At 41.6% G+C, this 25,427-nt stretch overlaps 1 protein-coding gene across 1 annotated transcript; it reads right to left on the reverse strand.

Annotated features, from left to right (window-relative positions):
* Positions 1–6,426: 6,426 nt before the first annotated feature.
* T265_11594 (hypothetical protein) lies at positions 6,427–13,480 on the reverse strand (the record flags this gene model as incomplete). Its single annotated transcript, XM_009178285.1, has 4 exons — positions 6,427–6,576; positions 12,660–12,826; positions 12,953–13,095; positions 13,377–13,480. The coding sequence occupies 4 exons, from the start codon at positions 13,478–13,480 to the stop codon at positions 6,427–6,429; spliced, it is 564 nt and encodes a 187-aa protein (XP_009176549.1).
* Between the last annotated feature and the right edge of the window lie 11,947 nt (positions 13,481–25,427).

Genomic DNA, 25,427 nt, shown 5'->3' on the forward strand with positions numbered 1-25,427 from the left:
ACAAAGAAATAAGTGTCAGAAGGGTCGGCGGTGTCAACGGGTCAGACCTCGAAAAGTTTTTAAAACGAACCTCCCAATAAATTTTACTTAACGAGAACACTACACTAAGAACCGGCTGTATTGATACACATAATGCACTTCGTAAGTTGCATTTTTCTTTGTTGAGTTTTAGGCGTTTCCCATCGAGTTTATGGTTAGGTTGCCATCCTTAAGGGTGCTGCATTCAGGTGCTTGAGAAGCATCAGTGTTGGACAGTGATGTCATGCTGTCGATGGTGATGATGATGATGATGCGATTTTTCGGCAACTTCAGGATATTTTGGTATTTTGATCGAGATTTTCTCATGCACTTGACGTCTATCTATACCGAAAAAACGCAACAGAATTGTATGGCTGTTAAATCCATGTGATAAATCATAAACGCTGCGCGTCGAGGGGCTGAATTCAGTGACCTTGCGGCGAATGATACGATTCGGCCACGAACGAGAAATTAGCAATGCGATAGACTCACACTTACACAACATTGCCGATCTCATCCGTACAATCGTCTGAAAGAGCGAAATACCTCCGAACAAGAAATGCAAGTTCTAACACCGTGATGAACTGAATGGCAGTCGGCGCTGCAATAACATGAATGAAAGTATCATCCTATTCGGACATGTATGGAGTGACTGAAATTTATGTAGCGAGTGCATCGATTGAGGACTGTATGGATTTGTGATGTCTAATGTGGGACAAACTCCCTGAGCCAATACCGCGGCTTTAGCGGATGCCTTTGAATCCGTAGAAACATGGTTCCTCATATAGAAACACAGAATCACTTCTGCCTATCACCCATGTCCGCGTTTACACCGATGACGTCAAAGGACTAGGATTTAATGCCACATCGTCCGCCTACATCACTAACATGCACCATTAGACTGCAAGAGCCCTATGATGCCTACCAACAAGCATGGCCAAATCACCGAGTAGTGGCTAACCGACTAGACGAAATCGGTCTTTAGCCTGAGCCAGAGTCAGAGAATATTGTACCGACATACGGTATTCAACAGTATGACCAGCAAGCAACGCAGCTACTGACAGGATATCTTTCGCTGAATGTACACTTGAGTGTACGACAGAATAAACTCGATTTTGGTGAAGGGTGACGGATGTCGAAGGAACACCGTAACGGTGGGAGACAAAGTGAAGACCGTTGGAGTGAGCTCATTAGTGGAGAAGGGAGTGAGTAATGTTGCAGCGAGTAAGTGCACAACGAGAACATATCGTGTCCGAACCATTCTAACTCAGTTCCACTAATTAGTCGAAACTGCTCAGCAGAAATTTCTAAGTAACCTCCGCTATCCTACCAGTAGCCTACCGATAGACAACAGTGGACCAGCGACATTATGAGCTCTATTAATGTTATGTTGCTTTCTTGCTGCAAAAATTCCGGAAATACAAGCTTGAAATATGCGTTGTAGGGAATACCAGGGAGTGGATGCCTTTAAAGAATGAAAACTATGGAGGTATGAATGTTTTCGGTGTTTCAAGCAGAAGGTGCGGGAGTAACCTTCTGGGGGTGGACTGCTGTGTTAAACCGACCTAGCAGAATAGATATGTCTTTGGAGTGAACTTGCGAAATCATGATATCGAATGTGCTCCGGATTCTTCTGACTTGGAGTTCGATACTTGGACGAACTGACAACAATAGATGGTCGCACTTAACTTAGTGGTCACTTGATTGATAATAAAGGCGGATACCAAACTTGTGTCGCAGTGCCTGGGTCCGGTCAAATTATTGCGCAAGGCGCTTGATTAGGTTGCTACTGAAAGGCATAAAACTTAACACAACCCTGAAACAAAAGGACTCCTGATCGGAACGAGATTGAACGTTGGTTGTCCTTTTTTGATTCATTACTGACAGCGCGTTGGGAAGCATAATCAAAGACTAGTTTCTTAATAAGTATTGACCATTATCAAGATNTCTACCGATTGTCACCAAACTTTTTCGAAAACGATAATCCACTTCAGTATCAGGTCGTTTCGACAATTTTTAGGAAACTAACTATGCGAAACAGGAAACCAGTATCTTGCCATAAACTGTAAAAGCAATGAACCGGGTTTCTTCAACCGGGAATAATTACAAACCTCAAAAATTGTCTGACTCTGAAATGACTGATAAATGGCATAAGACCGTTTTTACACTCCGGTAAGGTGATCCTCAAGTTCAAGTACTTAAAAAATGAACTCTTGACTTCACTTGTTTCTTTTCGATCTTTACATAGGTTCTGGTCATGGACTTCTTCGGTTTCTGACTGTGCTATTCATCATTGATCCGAAAGAAGTAATCCCCAAAAGAAATGCCTCCTTGTGTTTTAACGTTGAAGTCTTGTTACATGATTTAGATGAAATAACACCCTTGCTGGCTCAACAGCAGCCTTATCCATTATTTACAGAATTAAAAAAACGATCGCTCTTGAGGTGATCTAAAGGGTGGGACTGATACTCGAAAATTTGCTTCTATGGATGAGGGGACATGTGTGAACCTAACTGATTTCCGGAAGTAATAATGGTTTTGTGGCTCAAGCATACTGGATGTTTGAATTGAGAAGCTTACTTTCAGCATAAACTGTTCAATACAGACAGCAAGATGGCTTCTGGCGAAACATTTTATAACACATTTGTTTGTATTTTCCGTCTCGCACGTCCATGTTCACTGTGACATCTTGCTGATGCAAACGTGCCATTTTAACATCCATTTGCCAACCTGCTGTTCCTTTTAGCATCTAAATTCTCCTATGAAGGAATACCCGTCAACCAGGCGTCCCTGACTAGAAAATTGTCTAATCGTGCAATGTGTAGAGTTTAGTCCGTTCGACGGATATCGAGTGCCTCAGTGGAAAGCTTTTTGTGGGGATCCGAGGTAAGGGGATTTGTTCAGTTAGTATAATATTCAACGTATCGCAGTACGCCACCTGCACGTAACACACCACTAATGTGGTTGAAGAAAACGATAGATCCAACTGGATGCATCTGAGTTTTCTGTCAAGACGAAATTAATGTGCGGATGAGAATATTTGACATAGTTCGGGTCAGTTTTCTACCATTGTATTATGAATGCGTTCTAAAATGCTACCACAGGCTAATTAATCGGACATTGTAACAGTTATGTCTGTTGCAAGCTGTCCGGCTTCAGGAAACTCCAGATAAAGTACAACAAGAAACGCCTGAATGATGTCATACTAAAATGCGTGATAAACCAGTCAGATTCTGAATAGGGGGTTCTAGGCGAAGGAGAGTGCAATGAAACAAAATACTGTCGGATAACTCGTGTCTAAAGGAAATGCTATCCCAAATCTCTCTGTTTTGGAACAGTTCTATCTAATTGTCTCGGTTAACCATGAGCAAAGACGGGTTCTATTTCCTCTTACAAACAAAATTTGTTAAAAGTGGCTGGGTACAGCAGATTAGAACACAGTTCTCTGGCTATACGCGTTATATTAAACGAGTGGTAGCGTAAAACGCAGTAGGGAAGACAAGGTGCCTCATGTAGAGTGCAATGAAACAAAATACTGTCGGATAACTCGTGTCTAAAGGAAATGCTATCCCAAATCTCTCTGTTTTGGAACAGTTCTATCTAATTGTCTCGGTTAACCATGAGCAAAGACGGGTTCTATTTCCTCTTACAAACAAAATTTGTTAAAAGTGGCTGGGTACAGCAGATTAGAACACAGTTCTCTGGCTATACGCGTTATATTAAACGAGTGGTAGCGTAAAACGCAGTAGGGAAGACAAGGTGCCTGATGTTCTTGACCGTGCTAGCGCCTACCGCGTCTTGGAGAGCATTCAACATTGTTTGTCCTTTCTTCGGTTGTGGGTCTTTAGACGCGTGTTCCCACATCAAATTTTTTTTACATACGTTGGGTTTCATCTCATCTGACTGGAACTGTTGGTGGCATGAATTCGAATCAGACGTTTATCTCTTTTCTCTCATATTCTCCTGTTTCCCTTTTGCACTCGTCGCTTGCATTCACTTTTTATGCCTGTGACCATGCTCTTCAAAAATAAATTATAATAAAATGTTCGTTAGTTACTTAGATCATGCAAGACCAACCGAATTAACTGGGTATCCGAGCTTTTCAGAGTCCGTGAATGTCTGAGATTACCTCATATCAGTACTCAGGGGACCACCGAAAGGGACTCTCACGCTCAGCAGTGTAGGTCGACACATCTTGAAATTCTTGAGTCAGCAGCACTAGCTTGAATTGTAAGTAGAGCACAAGACAAGAAGAACGTTCGAGTGCGGTGTAACCACTTTGATGTGCTCAGAGGACTGTAAGCTAGAAATACATTTCCGGCGTGTCAAAGTTGAAATGCCAAGTACAACCTGCCGTCACACACAGGGTTAGACCTACAAGGTTTAGACCTAATAACTGGGGGGATGATGTAAATGATTGGAAAAAGATCTTACTCATTGGTCAGTTGGCCACTAACAACTTTGACAGCTTTAAATTCAGACTCAACAGTTGTGTTGTAACTTGGTGCCATTATGCCCAAAGTTCAAGCCCAGTTACTCAGTTATTAGGTATTGAGGAAAACATTTTTATCGTATTCCGACGCAAAGCTGTGGAGTGTAGGTGAAAGTGGTGTAATTCGCCTACTTCTAAAATGCATCACCCCTTATTCCATTCTAGAGAGTGAACTGAAATTCGTGGTATTTATGAAGCCGTGCTATTCATTTCCACGAATGAATACACCCTACTAAAATACACCGATTTTCTCTATCCAGACACTAATTGCGAACCTCGCTGCTCGCATCAGCAAAACGCTACCTTGCGATCTTTTGAGATGCTGACGGAAGAATTCGAACTGTATGGCAGAACTTCTACTGCTGTTATGCTGCCCAATCATAAAGCCGTGTGTCACGAAATAAGACATTCTCTGAAGAATTGTTTGTGAACTGTAATATCCTGTTAACCACAGGTGAATCATTTGGAAGTTTAGAGTTCGGAGTGCTTCTGTTTGGATTTCTTGCAAACTCCCAATTTCCCAAAGTATTCCTGTGAAATGCTCCCAAAAAGATACGAAAATCAAACTGCATGCTTTTTCTCCCCATTGGGTTTTGGTACAGTCACTCAAGTGGCACGGCCAAACAGACCTGGAAAGCTTAAAACTGTTTGTTTTTGCGTAGTTTTGTCAAGGCTTTCGTAATCATTCTTAGGTGTTGTGCGGCCGATCAATCCAATATGGACAGAACACGGAAGGTTGTAGTACCACCTTACCTCAGTCAAATAGGCAATGTAATTGTGTTTGCCCGATGTGGTTCCATAGAAAACCTCGGAGCTAGTTGGTTGAAAATCAACCAAAATACAGGGTTGTTTTCAAGTGTTCGTATCTGGAAACTTCCACTGGGGGCATGACTGACCACCCACAAAGTGGAAGAAACAGATCCGCTCAAAATTCAAATCTGGTAATATCAAAGACGAATGTATTCGGATTACTACGTGTAAACATTTAATACATCTGTTTCCCCCTTTGGATCAGTGGTCTGGGTTAATCACACAACTCTTTTGCTGGCAGTACAGATCTAAGATACAGTCGCTTTTGACCAGCAGTTCGGGGCAGCCTTGAGGGACCACCTTGCCAAGAAACACGTAATCGGAATAGAGCTCAGAAGAGATCAAAACTTCATCATCTGTGTCTGACAGGCACCCATTTTTTGCTTCCTTGGATCTCTCATGACATGTTCTGATGACTGTACTGAGCAGGATATTACGCATTCCTGCTGGATACTTTGTCCTGCACGCAAGTGACAGGACGGTGCAGCGTAATCTCGCCTATACTTNCGTACGTTTTCAGCAACCTTGTGAGTAGTGTGCTGGGACAATAAAATAAATTGGATTCTTTGTTTCATGCATCATTGGTTCAGATGCTGTCTGAATGTTTACGTTCGCCTGATTGGTTCAGACGAGTCAGGTTTGGCTGGCAATGCTCAGTTGTGTATGTAACACAAACATGTGCCTGAGAACCCACTATTTCCACGAAAAAAACAGTTTCTCTTGTTTTCATAAAGTAAATTACTCACGAGGTTGCTGAAAACTCTTCGACAGCCCACGACCGGTTTCGCTCTTCTTGGGGCTCATCAGCCAGGCGCAGTCTCAGAGTTTCCGTTGTCAGTAGACAGATGCTGTTGTGCCCTTTCTCACGTAAGACCATTTCGATCGTTTCCATCAGGTGATTTCTCTAGAGAGGAACAAGTTTGTCTTCAATATTCAGACATATGTTGCGACAAGTTAGTTATATAGGTCTTAGAGCTTTTAAAAGTTCCTCATTCTCTGTCCAACGAGTTACGACAAAACATTTTGTTACACCACGAAAAATTGACAGCATTAAAATTCATAGTATATTCGAACGGTGTGACGGAATATGGCTTGAAAGTGTACGTTTACACGAAACGGGGTGGCGGATCCTTTTGGGAGAAGAAAACGTTTGGTCCACTTGCGCAGAAAAAAGCATCCAGGAAACGGCTTCCAGTAATCATATCTGAATTATAAAGCATTGAGTTCATTGAAAACAGGTCATATGCAAGGACATACTGGAAGCAGACTGATAAGATCACCTATTGTGGAGATTGAACAATTTCGAGGATACATTTAGGTTGTGTGCGTGTTTGCGTACACTTGTATCAAATTTCGGTACCAAATAGTCAGTCAATAGTCAGTATTCAGTTGGTTTCAAAGGGACTAAATATTCTTCAAGAGGAGACGCAAAAAATAAATATTTACTATAGCAGCCATTTCAGGGAAAACGTGGACAAAAGAATGAAGTATCTATCAACTTAGAGGAAGAATAAATTCACAAGGTGAATGAAACACCCCTCCAAGAAGTCGTCCAGGAGCCAATCAGTCGGTAGCCACGTGGTTTGTTTTCATTGATTGAAGAATGAATAGCGCTAGGTCCTGTAACGGTGAGAGCTAATCACAGTGCTGATCATGCCAAATGGCAAGTGTTCGACAATGGCCGGAAGGCCACGGGGGTCCTGTAACGGTGAGAGCTAATCACAGTGCTGATCATGCCAAATGGCCAAGTGTTCGACAATGGCCACGGGTTTGAAACCCTCTTAGGTTCGGGAGGTGTGCACTGTCGTTGATTCCCAATGAGGATAAAACAGTTGCACAGGTCTTCTTAGCTTTTCGGCATCGGTTGGCTTTACTGACAGAACGAAGTCTATTGAAAAGGAAAAAGTATCCGCCTTGGTTAGAACTGCCCGATCATCACTCAATACTAGTGGACTGAAATTGGTACAATAAGAACCAGTGACGCAACAACGGACTTTACGGCGTTTTTGCTTTTCGTTATTCGTCAGCAATATGATATTCAGTCCTGAATTGGCACCAACCGGATGTTGAGGAATCGCTGGATGCCCCTAAAACAGTCTTGAATGTGTAGGAAACTGGTCAACAGTACTCGTAAAAAACGAAAGCCTCAGCCATTCAAGGACCATGTTTAACGAATTCAATGGTTTCAAAATCTACCTAACTTTCTCCTTCCCGAACGTGTTTTTCTTTAATTTTTTACACCAGGATACCAGTTTTGACTCCGAAATATTCCCTGTTTCTACTGAATCACGTCAGAATCACCTACAGCGATAATTATATGGAATCACCAAGTTTTATACCTTGGTGTTTACGTGGGAAGTCAACTGAAACACATCCTCCTGAAGCATTTCATGGAGCGGAGAAAGCATAATGCTTCCTGGATGTAATCCATCATAAGATAAAGTAGAGGAAATACAAGTCCAACAATAATATGAACCAGTATTTTCAACTGAATGCCTAGATGCTGGAATTTCCTGAACGTCTCATCAGAATGAAGGCCTTAAAAGTCGGTTGCGTGCTTTCTCGAAAAATGAGGTTTCTCACCTGGAAAGTCCTAGTTTATTTCGAGTTGACCATCTCCAATTGCCGTGACAGACGTTTGGTCTTATCACATATATAGAGAAAGAACCGCCATGACTGGTACGTTTTTACTCAGAAATTTTGTCTTTCAGTCAATAAAGCTGTGAGTGATGGCGTGTAAATTCTAATTTTTGAGCAACCAACTTTTCTGCATCAGCATGTTGCTTCAAGCACAACCTTAGCAGCGTTTATCGATCCCACTACTCATACATTTGGCAAGTATTTAGCTAATTTTCTGGTGAGAAATAATATCGAAGTGAATGAGAAATTTGTAAACACCAGTAGCATCCGCTGCATCCAGATTCAGTTCGCCTAGTTCTACTGATCATGATATTTATTCTGGAGGTGATACGCCTCAGCTCTACAGAAGTCGAGAGTGTTGAGGTTTCACAAGGTTTGAAAGGATGTTGGCAGCGAACCCACTACAAAATATTTCGATTAGTGTCCCTTCTTTGGAGGCCCCTGACTACTGACAACTAGTTCACTACGAAGTGGGAATGAGTCACATTTCCTATAGTGCGTTGTTAGGGAGCACTCATGATGTCACCTCGATCGGTGATGAAACGTTTGCAATCTAATTGCCCAGCACAGCGAACAGGCCAGCAATCACCTGTCTCTCTATCTATCTATCTATCTATCTATCTATCTATCTATCTATCTATCTATCTATCTATCTATCTATCTATCTATCTATCTATCTATCTATCTATCTATCTATCTATCTATCTATCTATCTATCTATCTATCTATCTATCCCACTACAGTTGTCCGATAAGCACATGGAAACCAAGCCTTACATGATGAAGAAATTTTGTTAAGATCCACTGTTTTACTTTCAGGGACTCTATTCTACAAGCTGGAGAAGGATCTGTGAGGTCAAAACACTTGATTCCTGAGTCAGATCCCTTCATGAAAACCACCGATCGATTCTTCATGCAGCTTCAAAGCATGAAGATAGGAGAAGATGAGATACTGCTCTTATCTAGTACACAGTATTGTCCTCTCCATTCAACTGGAGGGAAGGCAGAAATGGAGCTAATTCGGGGTAACCTAAACATAGGGAACATGATCGCAGAAAGTCATCACAAACTTTTGAACTTTTGTATCAGCAATTCTCCCAGCTTCGATGGGCAGATCGTTCACAGATTAATAAAACACCAACAGGATTTCCGTTATCAGGATCTATCACCTAATCGGTGACGCTGGGCGAACTTTATCACATAATATCAACACGAGTTTGTTTGTGTGCTATGCTTGTGGCACTTTGTTTTTGTAAGAATGAACGCCTCTAAACAGTTTAACAGCAAGCCTGAAGAAATCATGTTCATAGTCTAGTTGGAAAAGAACAATCGACTGCTATTCCTGGATATATTAGTGAGAAGAAACACGGATAGGGTACTTGAAACTGGTATATTAAGGAAAAAGATTAAAAAATAACTAGTGCTTATGCTGCTGAGGCCAGTATCCAATGAGCTGATGCGTACAAACTCCATTCAAGAGAGCTGGGACAGTGTGGTGCCGCAGAATTTGAAAAGAAGCAAGAAAGGTACACGGTGCGAGTTGTTGAAGACAACGGGCTCTTTATAGGGCTAAAAAGACATCTCAGTGAAGGCACAACAAAAGGAACAAATAATCACACACAGAAGTCTTCCAGTTGCACGGCTGAACTCATGGCACTAAGTCAGCCGAAATAACGTCCATAAACATGCTGCTTCTGTAAAAAGACTGATTTGAAGACCAAAGAAGGAAATCGACGAAAGTAGGGGAAACAATGTGAGGTATGACCGCACATAATGTGACACGCTTTATGCGACGTTACTACTATCTGTGCGGATAAATAATTAGGCAATAAAAAATTTCTGGTCTCCATGCACGGCGATCAAGAAGACCAAAAAGTAGATGTGGAAAACGTGAGAATCTTGGCGAAGGGAGATGAATAACAGTCATGATGCACGCAACTCTAGGACGAAATCAGCTGGTGCACATGCCAAACTAGATTACAGCCTGAAACATGAAAACAGCCATCTTGGAGCCCCCCCACTCGAGTTCTGACCAAAAGCCAGGAGTCAGTGATGACAGCCAAACAGAGTACAATTCAACGAGCCATCCAAAACCGCTGTATATGCAACAGGTGATAGGTAAAGGTCATTTCCGGTTTACATCACAAAAGCATATGCACCTACCAACGCAACGAACTTCTCCTAAGGCAGTATACCTTTTTGCTTAACAAAGATGCGATGATGATTCCACCCCGAGTGTTGACAACGCGTTGGGTCATATAAGAAAAAACAACTACCCTGGTGCGCAAAATTCAGATGGATTCAAAAAATTGTGGATACTTCCAAGTTTGCTGAGAGCCTTGTTCTTCAAGAAGCAAATGAGTCTATGTTTCTGTAATTTCAGAAAACCGTGCATGCCATCAGCAGAAATGCAAGCCCTCGACAAGAATATAGCGGTGAAATGCAGGTGTTTGTACTTAAAAATAGCATGCATTTAGCATGAATGAAAACAAATCGAAGCGTGGTATGTAGAGGCTTGGACCAGAATCCCTAGGCGAGGAGCGTTGCCTGTGTGTTAGGGCACTGGAGATCTACAACAGCGTTTCTCAACTCATTAGGTAATCAGTCTCTGAACTTTTACCTTGCAGAGCAAAACACTGCAGAGATTAGGAAGACTGTTCATAATTTGCAGACAGAAAAATCGAGTTATCATTATTAATACTGCTTTCCTGTGCGGCCCAAAAAGTAGTAGGTCTTGGTAGGGAATAGAGGGTGGTGTCATGCGATAGGAAATTCGCCGAATAATAGGGAGAGTCACGCGAGACCCGTTGAAACGGTGAAACGCGTCAGCTGAAGCCTCCGGATAACATGTTTTCATCTTTACCTGTAAGTGAATAAAATATGGATGATAGAAAAAGTACTCGGTGGGAATGGTAAAAATGAAAATTTTATTTATTGTGCTGAGACACATTGGTAGGTATGATCAATATTTACCATGAGGTGATTTATGGTGACATAACTCGGAAAGACTTTCGAAGACGGAGAGTGAAAGATGTATAATAATTTGAATCACGTGTGCAAAAGTTGGATATGAACAGAATAGAAAGGTTAGCTAGTTAAAGAAACCAGTTGAAATATAAGTGTTGCTGGAAGCCTGGTTCCAGTTTGTTCTAAAATGAAAATAGTGTTGATTAAACTAAGTTGACAATAAACGTGTGACCAATCCCGCCACTGATAGGCAGAAAGTATATGTCAAGGATCAAAATTTTCAGTTTTTCAATTCAAAGACTGGCATCAAGAGAAGCAGATTAAGATGTAACTGGAAGGATGGTACACAACTTGGAACTCGTACGACTGGAGTGGACGATGATACTGTTGGTGAGACTCTTCACGTCCCCTGCTAATTTCCATTCTTCTAGGGTGACCAAAGACATCGATGCCGAATCGCACCTACTGTTTGCGGCGTTCCTTCGTCATCTCGATCGATGGGATGGGGGTGAGGGAAAAACTGCTAATTTCCATTCTTCTAGGGTGACCAAAGACATCGATGCCGAATCGCACCTACTGTTTGCGGCGTTCCTTCGTCATCTCGATCGATGGGATGGGGGTTGAGGGAAAAAACTAAATATGATCACCACTGAAGGATGTCTGTTCTATGAACTTGAAAGCTGGCCCCCATTAACCTCTTCTTTCGAGAACTGACACCATTCACTTCATTTCAGTAAACCTTGGTGATGCTTCTTAGAAAGTGGGGATGGCTGCACCTTAAGTGAGAAAGAATACTGGGCAAATAAATTCTTGAAAATAACTATTTTTTAGCTTCAGGTCGAATGACAACGAAATTTCTTTCCGACTGCGGAGGAGGTGAAGTATTCTTGTATGTGCAACCCGTAAAGTGCGACACGGTAGTATGATAGCCAGGTGTGTTATTTATAGTCATGAGGTAACAGAATTTGATGCACATCTGTCAATATTTTGTCCGTTATTCATGGTTTTGTACAAAATGCTCTCGATCCACGCACGTGATAATTCTAAGTGACAATTTACACCTGATAACGACGGTCATGTTTTTTACAATGGAAAAACTCGGACAGCTGTTTTTGATAGCCAAGGGTGACGCTTCCGGGAAGGATTACTCCAGAACGTCAAAGCCCAAAAGGGAATTTATATAAAACACTGAGTTCTGAACCAGAATTCCGAAAAAAGGCATAAGCCTTCTGAATGGAAGAAAGAAAAGACTAATGAAGCTCGAATAATGGGTAGGTTTATTGTCAGTTTCCGATGGGCTTGTTTGCTTGTAAAATTTCTTATCGTCTGTGGTCTCATTTTCGATACCCCGCAGGTCGGAAATCTCCAGTCAGGCGACGTAACATCGTAAACCCATTGCACAATTTTTATAAAATGACAGAAAAAATCACTGCCTTGTGGCATTTTAATCAACATTTAACTCAAACAATCAAAACTTTTCTGTAACCAGCTAACTAATAAATAAAATTTACTACAAACCTATGTGCGTTTGTGATGTACGTTTTATGCAGCGTCCTTCTTGTGTGACCGATTTCATGAGCAAATTCAGTGTAAGTCTCTGGAGTGGTGGAGTTCACTTTGAGTGTACTTATTAGTAGAATGCGGTAACTTTAAACTTCCAATTACTGATCTGCTCCTGCAGGGCGTATTGACCGTAGGAGAAAAACCGAGAATCAAAATTTGGTCACCCTAACTTCATCAGCAGTCTGCATCTCACATATCATCGCCAAGACTCGAAGACGAAACATTTCGGAGAGGAGTGGATCACTCATTTTCAAGGTATGAGTAGCGGACCGGTAAGGATGAAGCACCTCTTCTTTTATAAATTCGAGTGCAAAATACCTACCCGTGATTCTGAAGCCTTAGATATCTAAGAAGCTTTCCAATGAGTAGTCCTGATTCGAGAGGTTAGTCTATATTAAGTCATGTGATTTGACACTGCGATCTAGAAGGCTGGGGCAGTCTATGTTGTCCAAGTTAAAATTACTCACACAAGTGACTACGAATCCACAGCTCGTAACCGACATGTTCCATCCTGCCATCCGAAAATATTTGTGTTGCGGTGTCCATCGGGATTCGTAGGATGCACGAAAATAATAATATCTAATAAAGATCGAATGCCCACTTGGGCTGCAAAATGAAGCTCGAAATTCAGGCTCCATCCTCAAGTCAAATACAAATAGTAGTTTTAAGGATAACTTCTACAGATCTGTGGGAATTTTATTCTTTCAGCGGAGATGTTTAGTCTGGACTAGCACCAGTTTATCGCGTACCGTGCACAAACATACACACAATCTAACTACCAAGTTATCGTGACAACCATCGGATTGGTGTGACCCCTTTCCGTAGGTTCTATGGAACCCTGTCTATGTTGTTCCGTGTGGTGCTGGCTTATGCACGAGTGAACGCACTTATGCGTGCGAACACCCACATTGATGCACGCACATAAACGGTTTGAAACACGATCTCTAGTCCCAACATTATTGCACATGCGTGCACTCCGCTGACCGACCATCCCAGAGATAACTTGACTGTCTTAGGGACTTGTGCCTGATAAGAGCGCAATGCACTGTGATCCGCTTACGCGTGTGACCTTAATTTCCCTACAGTGGGGTGGAGGTGGGAAGTAGTACCCTAAGGTTTTTTGCGCGGACGTTACATCTCTATCTCGTAGTCCCTGTCTGTCACACGTGTGGGGAGACAAGTCGTTGTTTACTTGTGTCAAACGCAGGTGATGAGAAACGTTGCTTATCCATCACTACCATCATAAGTAATATTATTATTATTATCACCGCCGTCAAATCGTTCCTGAATGTGTCCAAAGCATCCGCTTATACTCCCATCATCGATTGTGGAACTATTATTCTGTGATTACAACTGGATGCTCGAGTGATCTAGATCAAGATGAATTCAAGTCCATACCCAATGAGGAAGGATTGGACAAGTGACATGCAGTTGCATGCTCGGGAACTACTGCGTTCACCAGGGTCATCGACCATTCCTCATAAACAGGAAGCATTTTATAGTTGTACAAATGTTGGAGACATGTCGACAAGGGCGTCCCAGACAGGCGAAGATATGGATAATGAGTAAGTTGTTAAAGGATTTTGGTAAACCTCGTTACAACGAATGAGATGGAGGTTATAGAAATGGAGTTCAAGGTGGCTCGTCCGAAAGTGTTGAGGTTGAATAGGAGGAGAGTATTGACTAATTCTCAGGTTAATAATTCAGATGGAATGACAACATACACGTATGAAGTAGAGCATTTTTCAAGCATCGGGAATCAGAATGGAGGTCAACTGAAACAGAACGCAAGGCCAGACATTCCCAAGGCGGTATGCTTGGGTCACACAAAATCATTAATTTGTGCTTGGGAGACTATTTGTGGCCCACAAGTGATTTTGCTGAAACTTTGATTTCAACAAAACCACTAAGGTGACAAACTCAATTGAGAAAATCCTTAAATGCTAGTCTTTTTTAACACCGAATTCCTCTCGACAGTTAATAAATAGGCGTTTCAGCATGTTTTCAGGCTCCACACCCGCAACAACGTCGTATATGAAGTTCACTAACATTAATAACGTTTATACTGCGTTGGTTAGAGCCATTTTCAACCGTTTCGTTCAATTTACTATTTGTTATGAAGAACCGTTTACGATATTACCAAAGTTGATTATCTCATCCCATCTCAAGGTCAGAACACATTTTGCTGACTTGCTCTTTCTGATATCCAATGTTAGTTACGGGACTTGTTCGACTTATACAATCTACTCTCATCTGAGCAGCTGTCAGGTCTGCTGATGATTTCAGTAGTTCGTACACCATTTGAGTTGTGATGTGCGTGAATTTTGTCTTATTGACAAAGCTGCTGCTCAAAATTTCCTCATGATGGAAGTCGGTGAGCCAGAATGTTCACGGACTTGTTTTTCCATCGTCGTATTTCCGAACTTTGAGAATTACATTTCACCTTAATCAATTGACAAAGCTGCTGCTCAAAATTTCCTCCTGATGGAAGTCGGTATGCCAGAATGTTCACGGACTTGTTTCTCCATCGTCATATTTCCGAACTTTGAGAATCACGTTTCACCGTAATCGACCTGGACTGCGCGTCAAGTAAAGAATTAAAAGTTGTCTTGATAAGACGATCGGGCCCCGCAAAGGATTTAGTGACATGTTCTTTATAAAGGGCAACGGATTTCTTAACGTTTGGTGATTACAAAACGCCAGTAAATTCTAAAGCGCCTTTAGCGAAAGTGGAGTTGAAATGAAACCATATCCATGGGATGTATTTTCATCCATCTGCTAGGTCTTACTGAGCGCCATAGCTCCTTCTATCTGTTGAATTTTGCACTGGAAAATTCCCAAGAACACTATGCCCAATTTGATCGACTTTTGGAAAGCTGCTCACTGTGGTGACTGGTGATTGGGAGATATCGTAAAGCATGTAAGACTTCAAAGTTGTGTGTAATTCACAAATCAATGTGTTAAAGCCCGTTTATAGCATGATCTTTTTGAGTTATCAGTTGTGTGTAATTCACAAATCAATGTGTTATAGCATGATCTTTTTGAGTTATCCCACTTCCCAAGTTTGTGGAAGAATCAGTCAAGAAAGGTGTACGCGGACATGAGCCACTCTTCTGTTTCCAAAATCATTGCACCAAAGTGTTTTCATGTCAGCATGCTAGTTAAATTGGAAAGAGGGCTATGGCGCTATTCAAAGTAGGCCACATTCTCTGGTAAGCCTTCGTCATGATCATCGGCGGTGACTGTTGTACAGAGGTTTGTGTCGCACAATCCACCCTTATTCCGTGGTTTCGCGGAAACTGAGAGGAGGTTAAGATCACCATCAGAGATAGGGAGAAACGTTGTCAGACGGGTCTGACGATTCCAAAGTGTGGGAACCACAGGGCGACATGACGTAAACGGCTTCTACAGTTGAACGAGGGAATATGCCATCGTTCATTATGGCTATCTGCTCCGGGCCATGAAGTTTGTTTCATTTTTGTACTTTTTCTATCAGTGCAGGTCAGTTTTCACATCACCAGGACACTGCTGGTGGATCGTTTTATTTGAACTGACCATAATTGAGTTAGTTTGAGTCTAAATTGGAGAAAAAGGTGTTAGTCATTTGACTGACAAATTATTACTCCATACAAACATGCTGTTTCCTACGCACCGTGTACGCCACTTTGTAGATCTAACTGAACTAATTCGTGGTCACATTTTTGATACACACTACAAATTTTCACCTGCATGCCTTGTAAATAATGACCAGGAACATTAGTACCTAGGTGAGCACAACTCATTGGCTTGGAATAATTTGTCTTTGACTATTGAATCACAAATTCGACGGATAACTTGAAACACAAGTGCCACAAATTCTGCTTTTCTTGTGAGTGGACATTTAGAGGAATTCGGGTGTTAAGTTTGCTTCTGTGTTTTCACTTTTTGGGCGTTTATTATTTCAAAATGAGCTGATAGCCGGAAGAACTATATAAGGAACGTGCACATCCAGTGGAAGTAATCGTAATGTGTTCCTATGGATGGTTTACAGGCACATGACTAGGAAATCATTCACAACGATATAATTCTTGCTCAGCTGGATGTGACTGTGAGTTGCCTTTTGATCTGTGGCATTTAGAACGGGCGCACACAGCTCATTTACACCTATTGATTCACGTTGTTGTCGCAAATTGCCATTGCTCGTCCGTCCTATGATTCTTCTGGTAAGTGATTTGTAGAAGGAAGCTACACGTTGACGGTCCATCGAAACAGACAAATGAACCACTTAGCCTTAAGGAGAGCAGAATTCGCCGATTTATCTTCCCAACCCATCGGTGCTTGTTTTAGAAAACTGTCCACGTTTTTGGTTCGCACACGGAGCACCCGTTTTTCAATGACTGCGTATCTATAAGGTGGGACGAATCCAGGTTAGAAGTAGCAGCTATGCTTGATGTCCTGTCATGGCATCTTGCATCATTATACATCCCGCTCCCCTTTGTTAAGACGATTGTTGGGCAGTATGCGAAGAACGCTCACAGTCCTCCAGGTACCCCATTTCGTGGCCACCACTGTCCGAGATCAGACGCACGAATGAGCTGAAACTTTTGCATTTAAAAGCAGGGTGGAATTTGCAGGCTATGTAGACCGAGTATGACATAAGCTGCTTGACGTTAGGGATGGAAGATAATTTCTAATGAGAGTATCGTACGTTGTTCAAGTGTCTTTTCCACCGAATCATGTACTCCTTCCAAATTTACATCATTTTTGGCCAAACCCTTTAAAGTGTCCCTTTCCGATCGTGAGTTGCATCAATGGGTCTTTGCCGCCATTTTCAAACCAGGAACCGGAGATAATGCAGAGTTACATACCCCATGTTAAGCGAGCTTCACTCTCGATGCGAGCAAGAAATAAGCGGAAAAATCTGCAGCAGTGTTAAAAGGTGTGCAGCAATTGTCTACCGGTGAAAAGTGTCGGCATGGGATGAAACACTGCAGATTGAAAAAATTCCGTCTTTTTTAACCACACTTTCAACCGAAGTTTCATGGGGTCGGTGCTTGTCAAACGTTCCACTAGGACCATGAAACTTTGAGCAATACCACGTGGCTCCTCACAGACAGTCAAAGTACATGACTGATTCAAATAAAAGATCGCACCAAAAATACTCTAGTTAGTTTGACCTGAGGTTTTCAAACTCACAGCCTTTCTTGCAAATGATAACAGTAAAACTAGACTGGGTAAAATGATACCTGTTAGTTCCTATGAAGATATGAAACCTCAAGACTCCTACTTCAACGGTGATTCGCAAATGAGGCAGCACTTGGAGCAGACACAACAGATTTTCTTATCAAGCATTAATAACTACACAATCCTTATAAGAAAGGACACAAAAAGACCGATAAACTAGACTTCATGTGGTCTGATCTTCACCAGGGAAAGGTCTGCGATCTACGAATTCCGAAGGTGGTACCTACCTGGTAGCTGAGGAAGGATCACGTGGATTGGACTGAGTAGAATATGGGGGAGCGAATTAAGGACAGGCTCAATTTCGATCCAAACATAAGGGCGGTTCCATCAGTCAGAACTCTTGACACGACTTTGGTTCACGGGTTTTAATTCGCACAAGTTTGAAATTTACCCTGTTTCTAAGGTCATCGGAAACACGGCAGTCCATGTTTGGTCGGTTTGTATTTGGCTGCAGCGCTCTCAAACAAATTATCCAAAAACCATCTGAATCGGCAAACCAAATGATGTCCTTCTGGAAAGAGCCCCCACGAGGCACGATTAATTGCCTGGTTCAATCACAGAACGACCATTGCTTTATGGGTATCATTGAGTCATCCTATTTTATCAGCTGAGCTTTACCAGTGAAGCCAATCAATGTTGAAAACCAAGAAGCGGCGTGTAACTAATTCATCCTTATTGGGACTCACCGGTAATTCACATCTCACAAAATTCTAGAGCGTTTTGAGCTCATTGCCTCCTCGTAGGTAGTTTGAACATGAACCGTTCGGCCACGAGCAGCTGATGAGCAGTGTGGTTGAATCCCACTTCAATTAAAGGCCAAACTCACCATTAAAAATTTGCAATCTTCACGCTGTCAGTAATCGTGCTTAGTCAAATCATGCCCGAGGATGGATGAGCAATATCCATCCCACAGAAGTAGTTCATTTTTGGTATCCCATCGTTCGGATGTTACATATACCTAGGTAAATCTAAACCAGCCAGTGTATGAATGTTCAAGTAGTCAAAAAGAGCCAGATCAGAGACCGGCCTGGGTTTATCTGCCTATCTGTCTATATTTGAAATCCATACCTCTAATATTACACAGTGGAGGCAGCTAGTGCCTTCATAGAATATATGATATGTTTGGAACTAACATGGGAGAAAAGATGCGCTGACCGGATCCTGTGTGCTCACGTAATTCCGCGATATCTCTGTCCGTTGCAACTTCATGAAGCATGTTTTGGAATGCAACAACTAGTACAGATGATTTCATTTCCACTGGTGGTGAAAAGTTTGCAACCGAACTGCTAAGTTCATCTCGCAACTGGACGGTCGTATGGGAAAACTTTGGCGAATATCGAGGCACCTAAGAATCACCAAACGACATAGACTCCAATGTAGGGAATGTATGAGAACCGGCGATATAATTTTTCACCAGAAAGATGTATGGATGAAAGAGGCTGGGTTAGATTATTGAGCTGGAAGGGACATGTATGTTAAAAAGTTGAGGGAGAAGACGAAAAAAGGAACCCAAATGCAAGGTAAATTATGAAGAGCACAGAATGATTGAGAAATTCGGGTTCAGTCTATGAATGTTACCACCATGGGGACCTCATGGTGGTAGCCTCATCTCTCTGAATGCAAAGTCTGGTTTCAGTCGTCAGGCCACTGGTTTTGACCAGTGGAGAACATTGAGGGGTTCTTGTATCTAAAGAAGGGAAGTGTATGTATTATCCTACTACAAAGGGAATCCAGGAACCGTTTTCCTATCGTTTCTGTTAGCTGCCTATTAGCAGCCCTCAACAGCCACTTCGGTAATTGCTGCCATGCGCGCTACTCAGGCTGGTTTGTAGTTCCTTTTTCATTCTATTGTTGACCAGTTCATGGTCCAGGGGAGAAGGAATTCAAGAAGTTCCTGACAAAGCCTAACCAAGGAAAAGAAGTTTTGCAAAAACATCCCAGGAAATAGGTGCTGAGGATGGTGGATGGGTAGGTTAGAAGTTTGTACTAATTTGCTTACAGCCAAAAGAATATACATTATTGTCAGACGTGGATTCCACTAGTCTGTTAGCACATTCGAGAGCCACGATGGGCGGACCCACCTCAGCAGGCACAGACGCATTTAGCTTGCATGATAATATAACGAAGGGAGGCCGGAAAGACATTTTGGAAAACGGAACAAGCATTGCAAATAGCTTCACTCTTTAAAAAGGTACATCAAACTGAAACTGTTGAAGTTTCATTGAGTTGATCATTTATGGAATAGATCTTTGTTAGTAATTAGATGCCCCATGTTCTCCGGCGAAGCTTGAGATTAATAATGCTTATACGAAAGCAACCTGATCCAAATTTCATCACATTTTAGGGCTACCTGAGAACTCAATGTGTGCACCTTTTAGTTTGGTCTGTGAAATGATGTCCCTCAGCCAGACTAACTCGCCTTGTTCCCGCGTATTATCGGCATGAAAAGTTATCTCTTTTATCCATTGAAACCACATAGACATTACGGAGGCCGAGTAATAGTAAAACGGGTATTCGAACTTTTCAAGTCGAGCAGGTACCCTCAGAACAGAGGGAAGCATCTCTAAAAGTCCCTGAAAGAGGTCTCACTCATCTTCTGATTTTAAGTTGCTCTTTCAGGATTAACTAACCTTTCCCCAATGAAGTGGAGGTTCAGGTGAATTCCAGATGAGTGTCCTTATACCATCTGGAGATGAGCGTCGATCAACAAATATATCAAATCTAGTATTCGTATGAGAACCAGAGTTTATGGCCTAGCTACTGAGCCAGAAAATGATAAAACTGGCAGTGGTCTGTCCAGAGCCGACCTTGTGAGTAGTATGTAAATACCGTCCTTGTTTCGTGCACACCATGTTACCTGACATCCCATGCAATAGATGGAATCATGTCTATCGAGCGCTGAATTCTCCAAAAATAGATCACTATAAACCACAAATGATCAGGGTGACAAGTGGCCAGTGGAGAGAAAAAGTTCACAGAAATCGCATCCAAGGGTGTGTACCGTTCATAACTCAATCAACCACCGCATAGCAGAATGAACTGCAGGCACAGTCAACAAGACTACTTTCAAACCTGACCGTTTGAAATTCGCAACATCAATCTCCCACTGGTCACCGTTCCCACAACGAATCGGTTTGTCATTCTCATCCCATAAATTGGATTCCCACCATTAAGTTAAAAATTGTTGGGAAAACCAATAAACACCGCTACCGCTACTACCATCCCCATCACCATGATCGCCACAGCCGACGCCGCCATCACCACGGTCGAGCACAGTCGCGATATGGGCATGAATATTAGGGCACGGTAGAGCCGAAACCGAAGCCAAACGTTTGGGTGACTGATCACCGCAAACCTATGAAACTAACAATCGAAATTTTAGGTAGAGATTATGGTCATCTTGACAAGGCTGTCGGTGATCTTAGTGACCATTAAAGTTTCTGCATAATGATGGGCTTGAAACGGGCAAGCGGGAGCATGACAGCGCCTGGTGTTATAAAACTATAATCGTGAACAGTCTGAAGACACAGCTTGACTAAAATCAATTGATCTTCCTCGATTATCATGACAATTTTTGCCGAAACCTTTGTCGTGTCTGGTACAAAACTCAGATTTCCCATCAAAAGCAGCGGACAAGAATTGTGATACCTATCATTCGTGGGTATAAGAACACCGATAAAGCCCTTTCAACAGTAACAATAAGCTTTGCCTAAATTTCGCGGTGACATTAATACTGCATAAACATGACCATATCACTCAGTAATAAGTCCGGAATGGTTAGGAATATTATGAGCATTAGGTTTACACCAGTCATACAAAGAAAGCTCTTGGATTGACCAAATATGTATGGTAAAGCCCGAAAGTTTCCAGTTGCCTTTGAACCTGCCTAGTCTAAATTCTCTTATATCACCGAAAGACATTCACAATTTTTTAAGGCTGTGAAGTGATCTGAAGCTACAATTCTAGGTGACATGCCGCTTCGTTTTTTTCTCACCTCTTGGTTTGGTTCGACAATAGTGTGTTATTTAGACTCTTCTGTCCCAGAGACGTATGCTCTTATTTCAAGTCCCTGCGTCTAAATGCGTTCGAGCCGGTTGTCAAAATTTGAGAAGATCTATTCATTTTTTATCGCAGATCGTTTGTTCGAACTTCAAAAGAGAAAATCCGTGTGTCAGTCTTGAACTGAATCAAGTGATTTGTCCATCCTGATTGGGTAGCATTACTCACAAAGTGTTGTAGAAACCCAAGCCATTGAAGGATTCCCCAGTTTGGGGTCTGCACTTTGAGCTTGCCGGTTCGGAAACAAGTGTGGGGTTTCAGCTGGATGGAGGTTAAACTGAGATGAATTTGTTGGTATTTTTATAAAACCTGAGCCGCGAGTATACCGTTATATAGAGGAACGCCATTCAGTGGGCAGAGGAGTCCAAGTTCCATATTTGAGGGTGATATTTATGCAAGCCTAGGATATTCTGGAAAATCTCGTCGGCATTAACTAAACTTTAACAAGGCCATTAGTGGTAAGTAGACAGGCCAAACAAGAAGAACCGTTTTTAAGAGCTGTATACAGTAGCTATTTGTTGTGTGGCAGCACAGCAGATGCCAAACTATAAAAAATTATCAGGAAACTTCACAGATAGTCTAATTGAAAGGGAATTTCTTAAGCACCCGAGGGCGCGGTACGATGTATTCTAAGGATGCTATAGAGCCAAAGTGTCTAAACAAAAACTCATGAGACAAGATTTTATGTGGAACCTACCAATTTAACTATCCTGGTTATTGAAACTGGGGATAGCGACCAACGTAGATGTTGTCAGCATGGCAGACAATTCACTTGCCCATGAAACAAAACTGATTATATCATTTGTTTTTAGGAAACGGATTTTGTGTTACATGCTACTGCATGGCAGACAATTCACTTGCCCATGAAACAAAACTGATTATATCATTTGTTTTTAGGAAACGGATTTTGTGTTGTATGACATGCTACTTTTTTTTTAAATAAAAAAACAGTTTATGGGGTAAGTGTTTGGAACAAATATTAGCAAATGACATGACTAACCGGAACGGAGTTCGGTTGCCTCAACAAAGCAAAACAAACCGGGTTTCTATGTCCACTTGATAAGACCTGTAAAGGAGTAATACTGCTATTTGTTCAAACTGTCGCATTAAAACGAAACCTGTGTTATCGATGAGTACCAGCGAATAAACTAGTATTTAATAACAAAATGTGTTTGGTCTACAAATACACCAGATGGAAGATTGAGCAAGATCAATCAATACCTTTGTAAAACGGTGCTGCGTATAGCGTTCATGGGAGCTCTTTGACAGCCTACTACTGCTTTCGATCTTTCTGAGTTTATCCTTTCTCTTCTGTAATGGCCCTTGGAAGATGCGCTTTACGACAGACTAGAGTTTCCGATGACTCTCTCTTACCACCATCTCTCTCCGCCTATATATATATATTATTGATATTATATTATTATATTATATTGATTATTATCATTATTTTGATTATATATATAATCAACTGATTCCAAAGTAGCCCTCAACTAAGCATGATCACACAGACTGTAAGTTCATTTGGACTTTTTCTGGATTAACGTTCTTTCTTGTTATTATTGGTGGTAGGAAACATTTCATTTGAGGAAAACAATTTGTTATATCTTTACCTAGCCGCAATGTAACATTACCAAGATGTTACATTTATACTTGCAGTAAAAGACCGAGTGGATCTTCAGGTGAGCTGTCCCTCTGGTATAACAGACAGATGAGTACGCACACTGAGTAGTTCAAAGGTGTACTTCAGTACCATGAGGCGGTTGCATTTTCAACTGGATATGAACAAAATGAAGCTCATTATTCTCCAACTAGGCTGACTTAAAGGTGAAGATGTTCAACAACAGAATCACTAGTATGGTCTAAGAACTGAACATTTAAAAATCCGGATGATCGAGTCCCTTATTGTTTTTTGATTTAGTTGTACTACAGAGGTAATCTTCTCATTGCCCAACAAACTGAATCGCTTGTATAAACCAAGAACTGTGGCAGGTGAGAAAGTGACCTTATCATATCGCACAGTTTGGTATTTACACCTCGTTGACGTGTTTGCAACAGGGATGGGTTTGCCCGCAATAGGTTAGTTTACATAAATTGTGATCTCACTTCCTGTGCTTCTGCTCCAATCAACCTGTTACACGATTTGGCTGACAACTAGGTAGGGGAATAAGGGCTATTCGTGAGGGTCTGTCACAAGTGTTAAAGGTGGTTAAAGTAACTACTCGGATTATTTTCACTTTAACGAACATAATAGTGAAGAGATTTTATCAGCTAGTTGCAGTCGTATTAAGGCTGTAGCATTCAGAAATTTAGTAATGATCAACTTTTACATCGTCAACTTGTCATATTGGGAAGACTATATGGTCAAAAGAAAAGCATTTAGGGTCGCATGTGCACAGTTCGAAGTACGGTGACAGTAAACTGTTTTGAGTAGATGAAAGCTTTGTGACGGAAATGTACATATTTCCAAACTCACGGTGCAAATTGATGTAAATGGTGTGAATTCTTTTACCGTAAAACAATGGAAGGCACCATCCGTGTAGAAAATCAATAGCTGGAACATTTATATTTGTGTTTCAGGTTAAAAGGATACAAAGTCTAACACACACCGCAAAACGTCGGGTCACATTTTTCAACTCGGTATTTTACTAAAAGACCACATCATGTTACATTTAAAATGACTTTTAAGATAGAGATTTGCCTTCACCCAAGAAGCACTACTTATAAGCTCTGGAAGTATTTTGAACACACCACAATTTTGGGTGTTCATCGGATATGTTATGCGTGATCTCTGAATTCCCGTTGGGCTTACTTCACGATTGCCCAACAAAATGGATATTCGTCCAGATACACGGTCAACTCCAACTTGAGCCTCTATTGAAAGTCACCCAAGTCTCATGAACGAGATGAATTTCAGCTGGGTCTCTTGTCAAAACCAAATTACTTACCTAAAATTTTATGGAATAATTTTGGTGGAGATTAGGGGACCAGGCCGATAGGATGAGCCTTCAAAGTGGCGAGGGCTAGAGTGGGTTGTCTAGGGCATTACGAGTAGTACTTGGAAAACACTCTTTTGCAAGATTTTCATTTGACTCCTGGCTATAGATTTTTGAAATAGGTTATAAGATACGTGGCTTTTCGTCTTCGATAGAGTCCAACATTAGCCGAGGTTTACTGGCTGCCCCAAAAGTCTATTCTAGTTGGTAGATTATGTGGGAATATGATTGAACTCATTCTTTGTTTATGAGGCACGAACAAAATGCAGAGTTTTTTTTGAAAAGAAATAGTATTCTACTAATCGTGTGCTGTCAAGTATATGGCATTTTACTTGGGAGTTTTATTTTGTTTGCAATCGGCCCGTGTTTGTTCTTGCTGTAACGTGATTTCATGTTGCTATCACCAGCGGCCGAAATGTAGCATGATGTGATAAGTGTTATCGAAACAGTGAATTCCTGATGACTACGCTACAATGTTTGGCAATGGACCAAGCACGTTTTGCGGAAAATTGTGCGTATACACATGAGTGTTTTATACATTGGAAAGCCTATCAAATCTACTACGGGCGACCACCCCACCACCGAAAAATTTCCCTCAGAGACTTCGGTCTTAGTGTTCGCTCATAATCCGACGGAAATCCCAATGTACTAAATCCTACGAGA

This window comes from Opisthorchis viverrini (genome assembly GCF_000715545.1).
Source record: "Opisthorchis viverrini unplaced genomic scaffold opera_v5_533, whole genome shotgun sequence".
In the NCBI taxonomy this organism is placed as follows: domain Eukaryota; kingdom Metazoa; phylum Platyhelminthes; class Trematoda; order Opisthorchiida; family Opisthorchiidae; genus Opisthorchis; species Opisthorchis viverrini.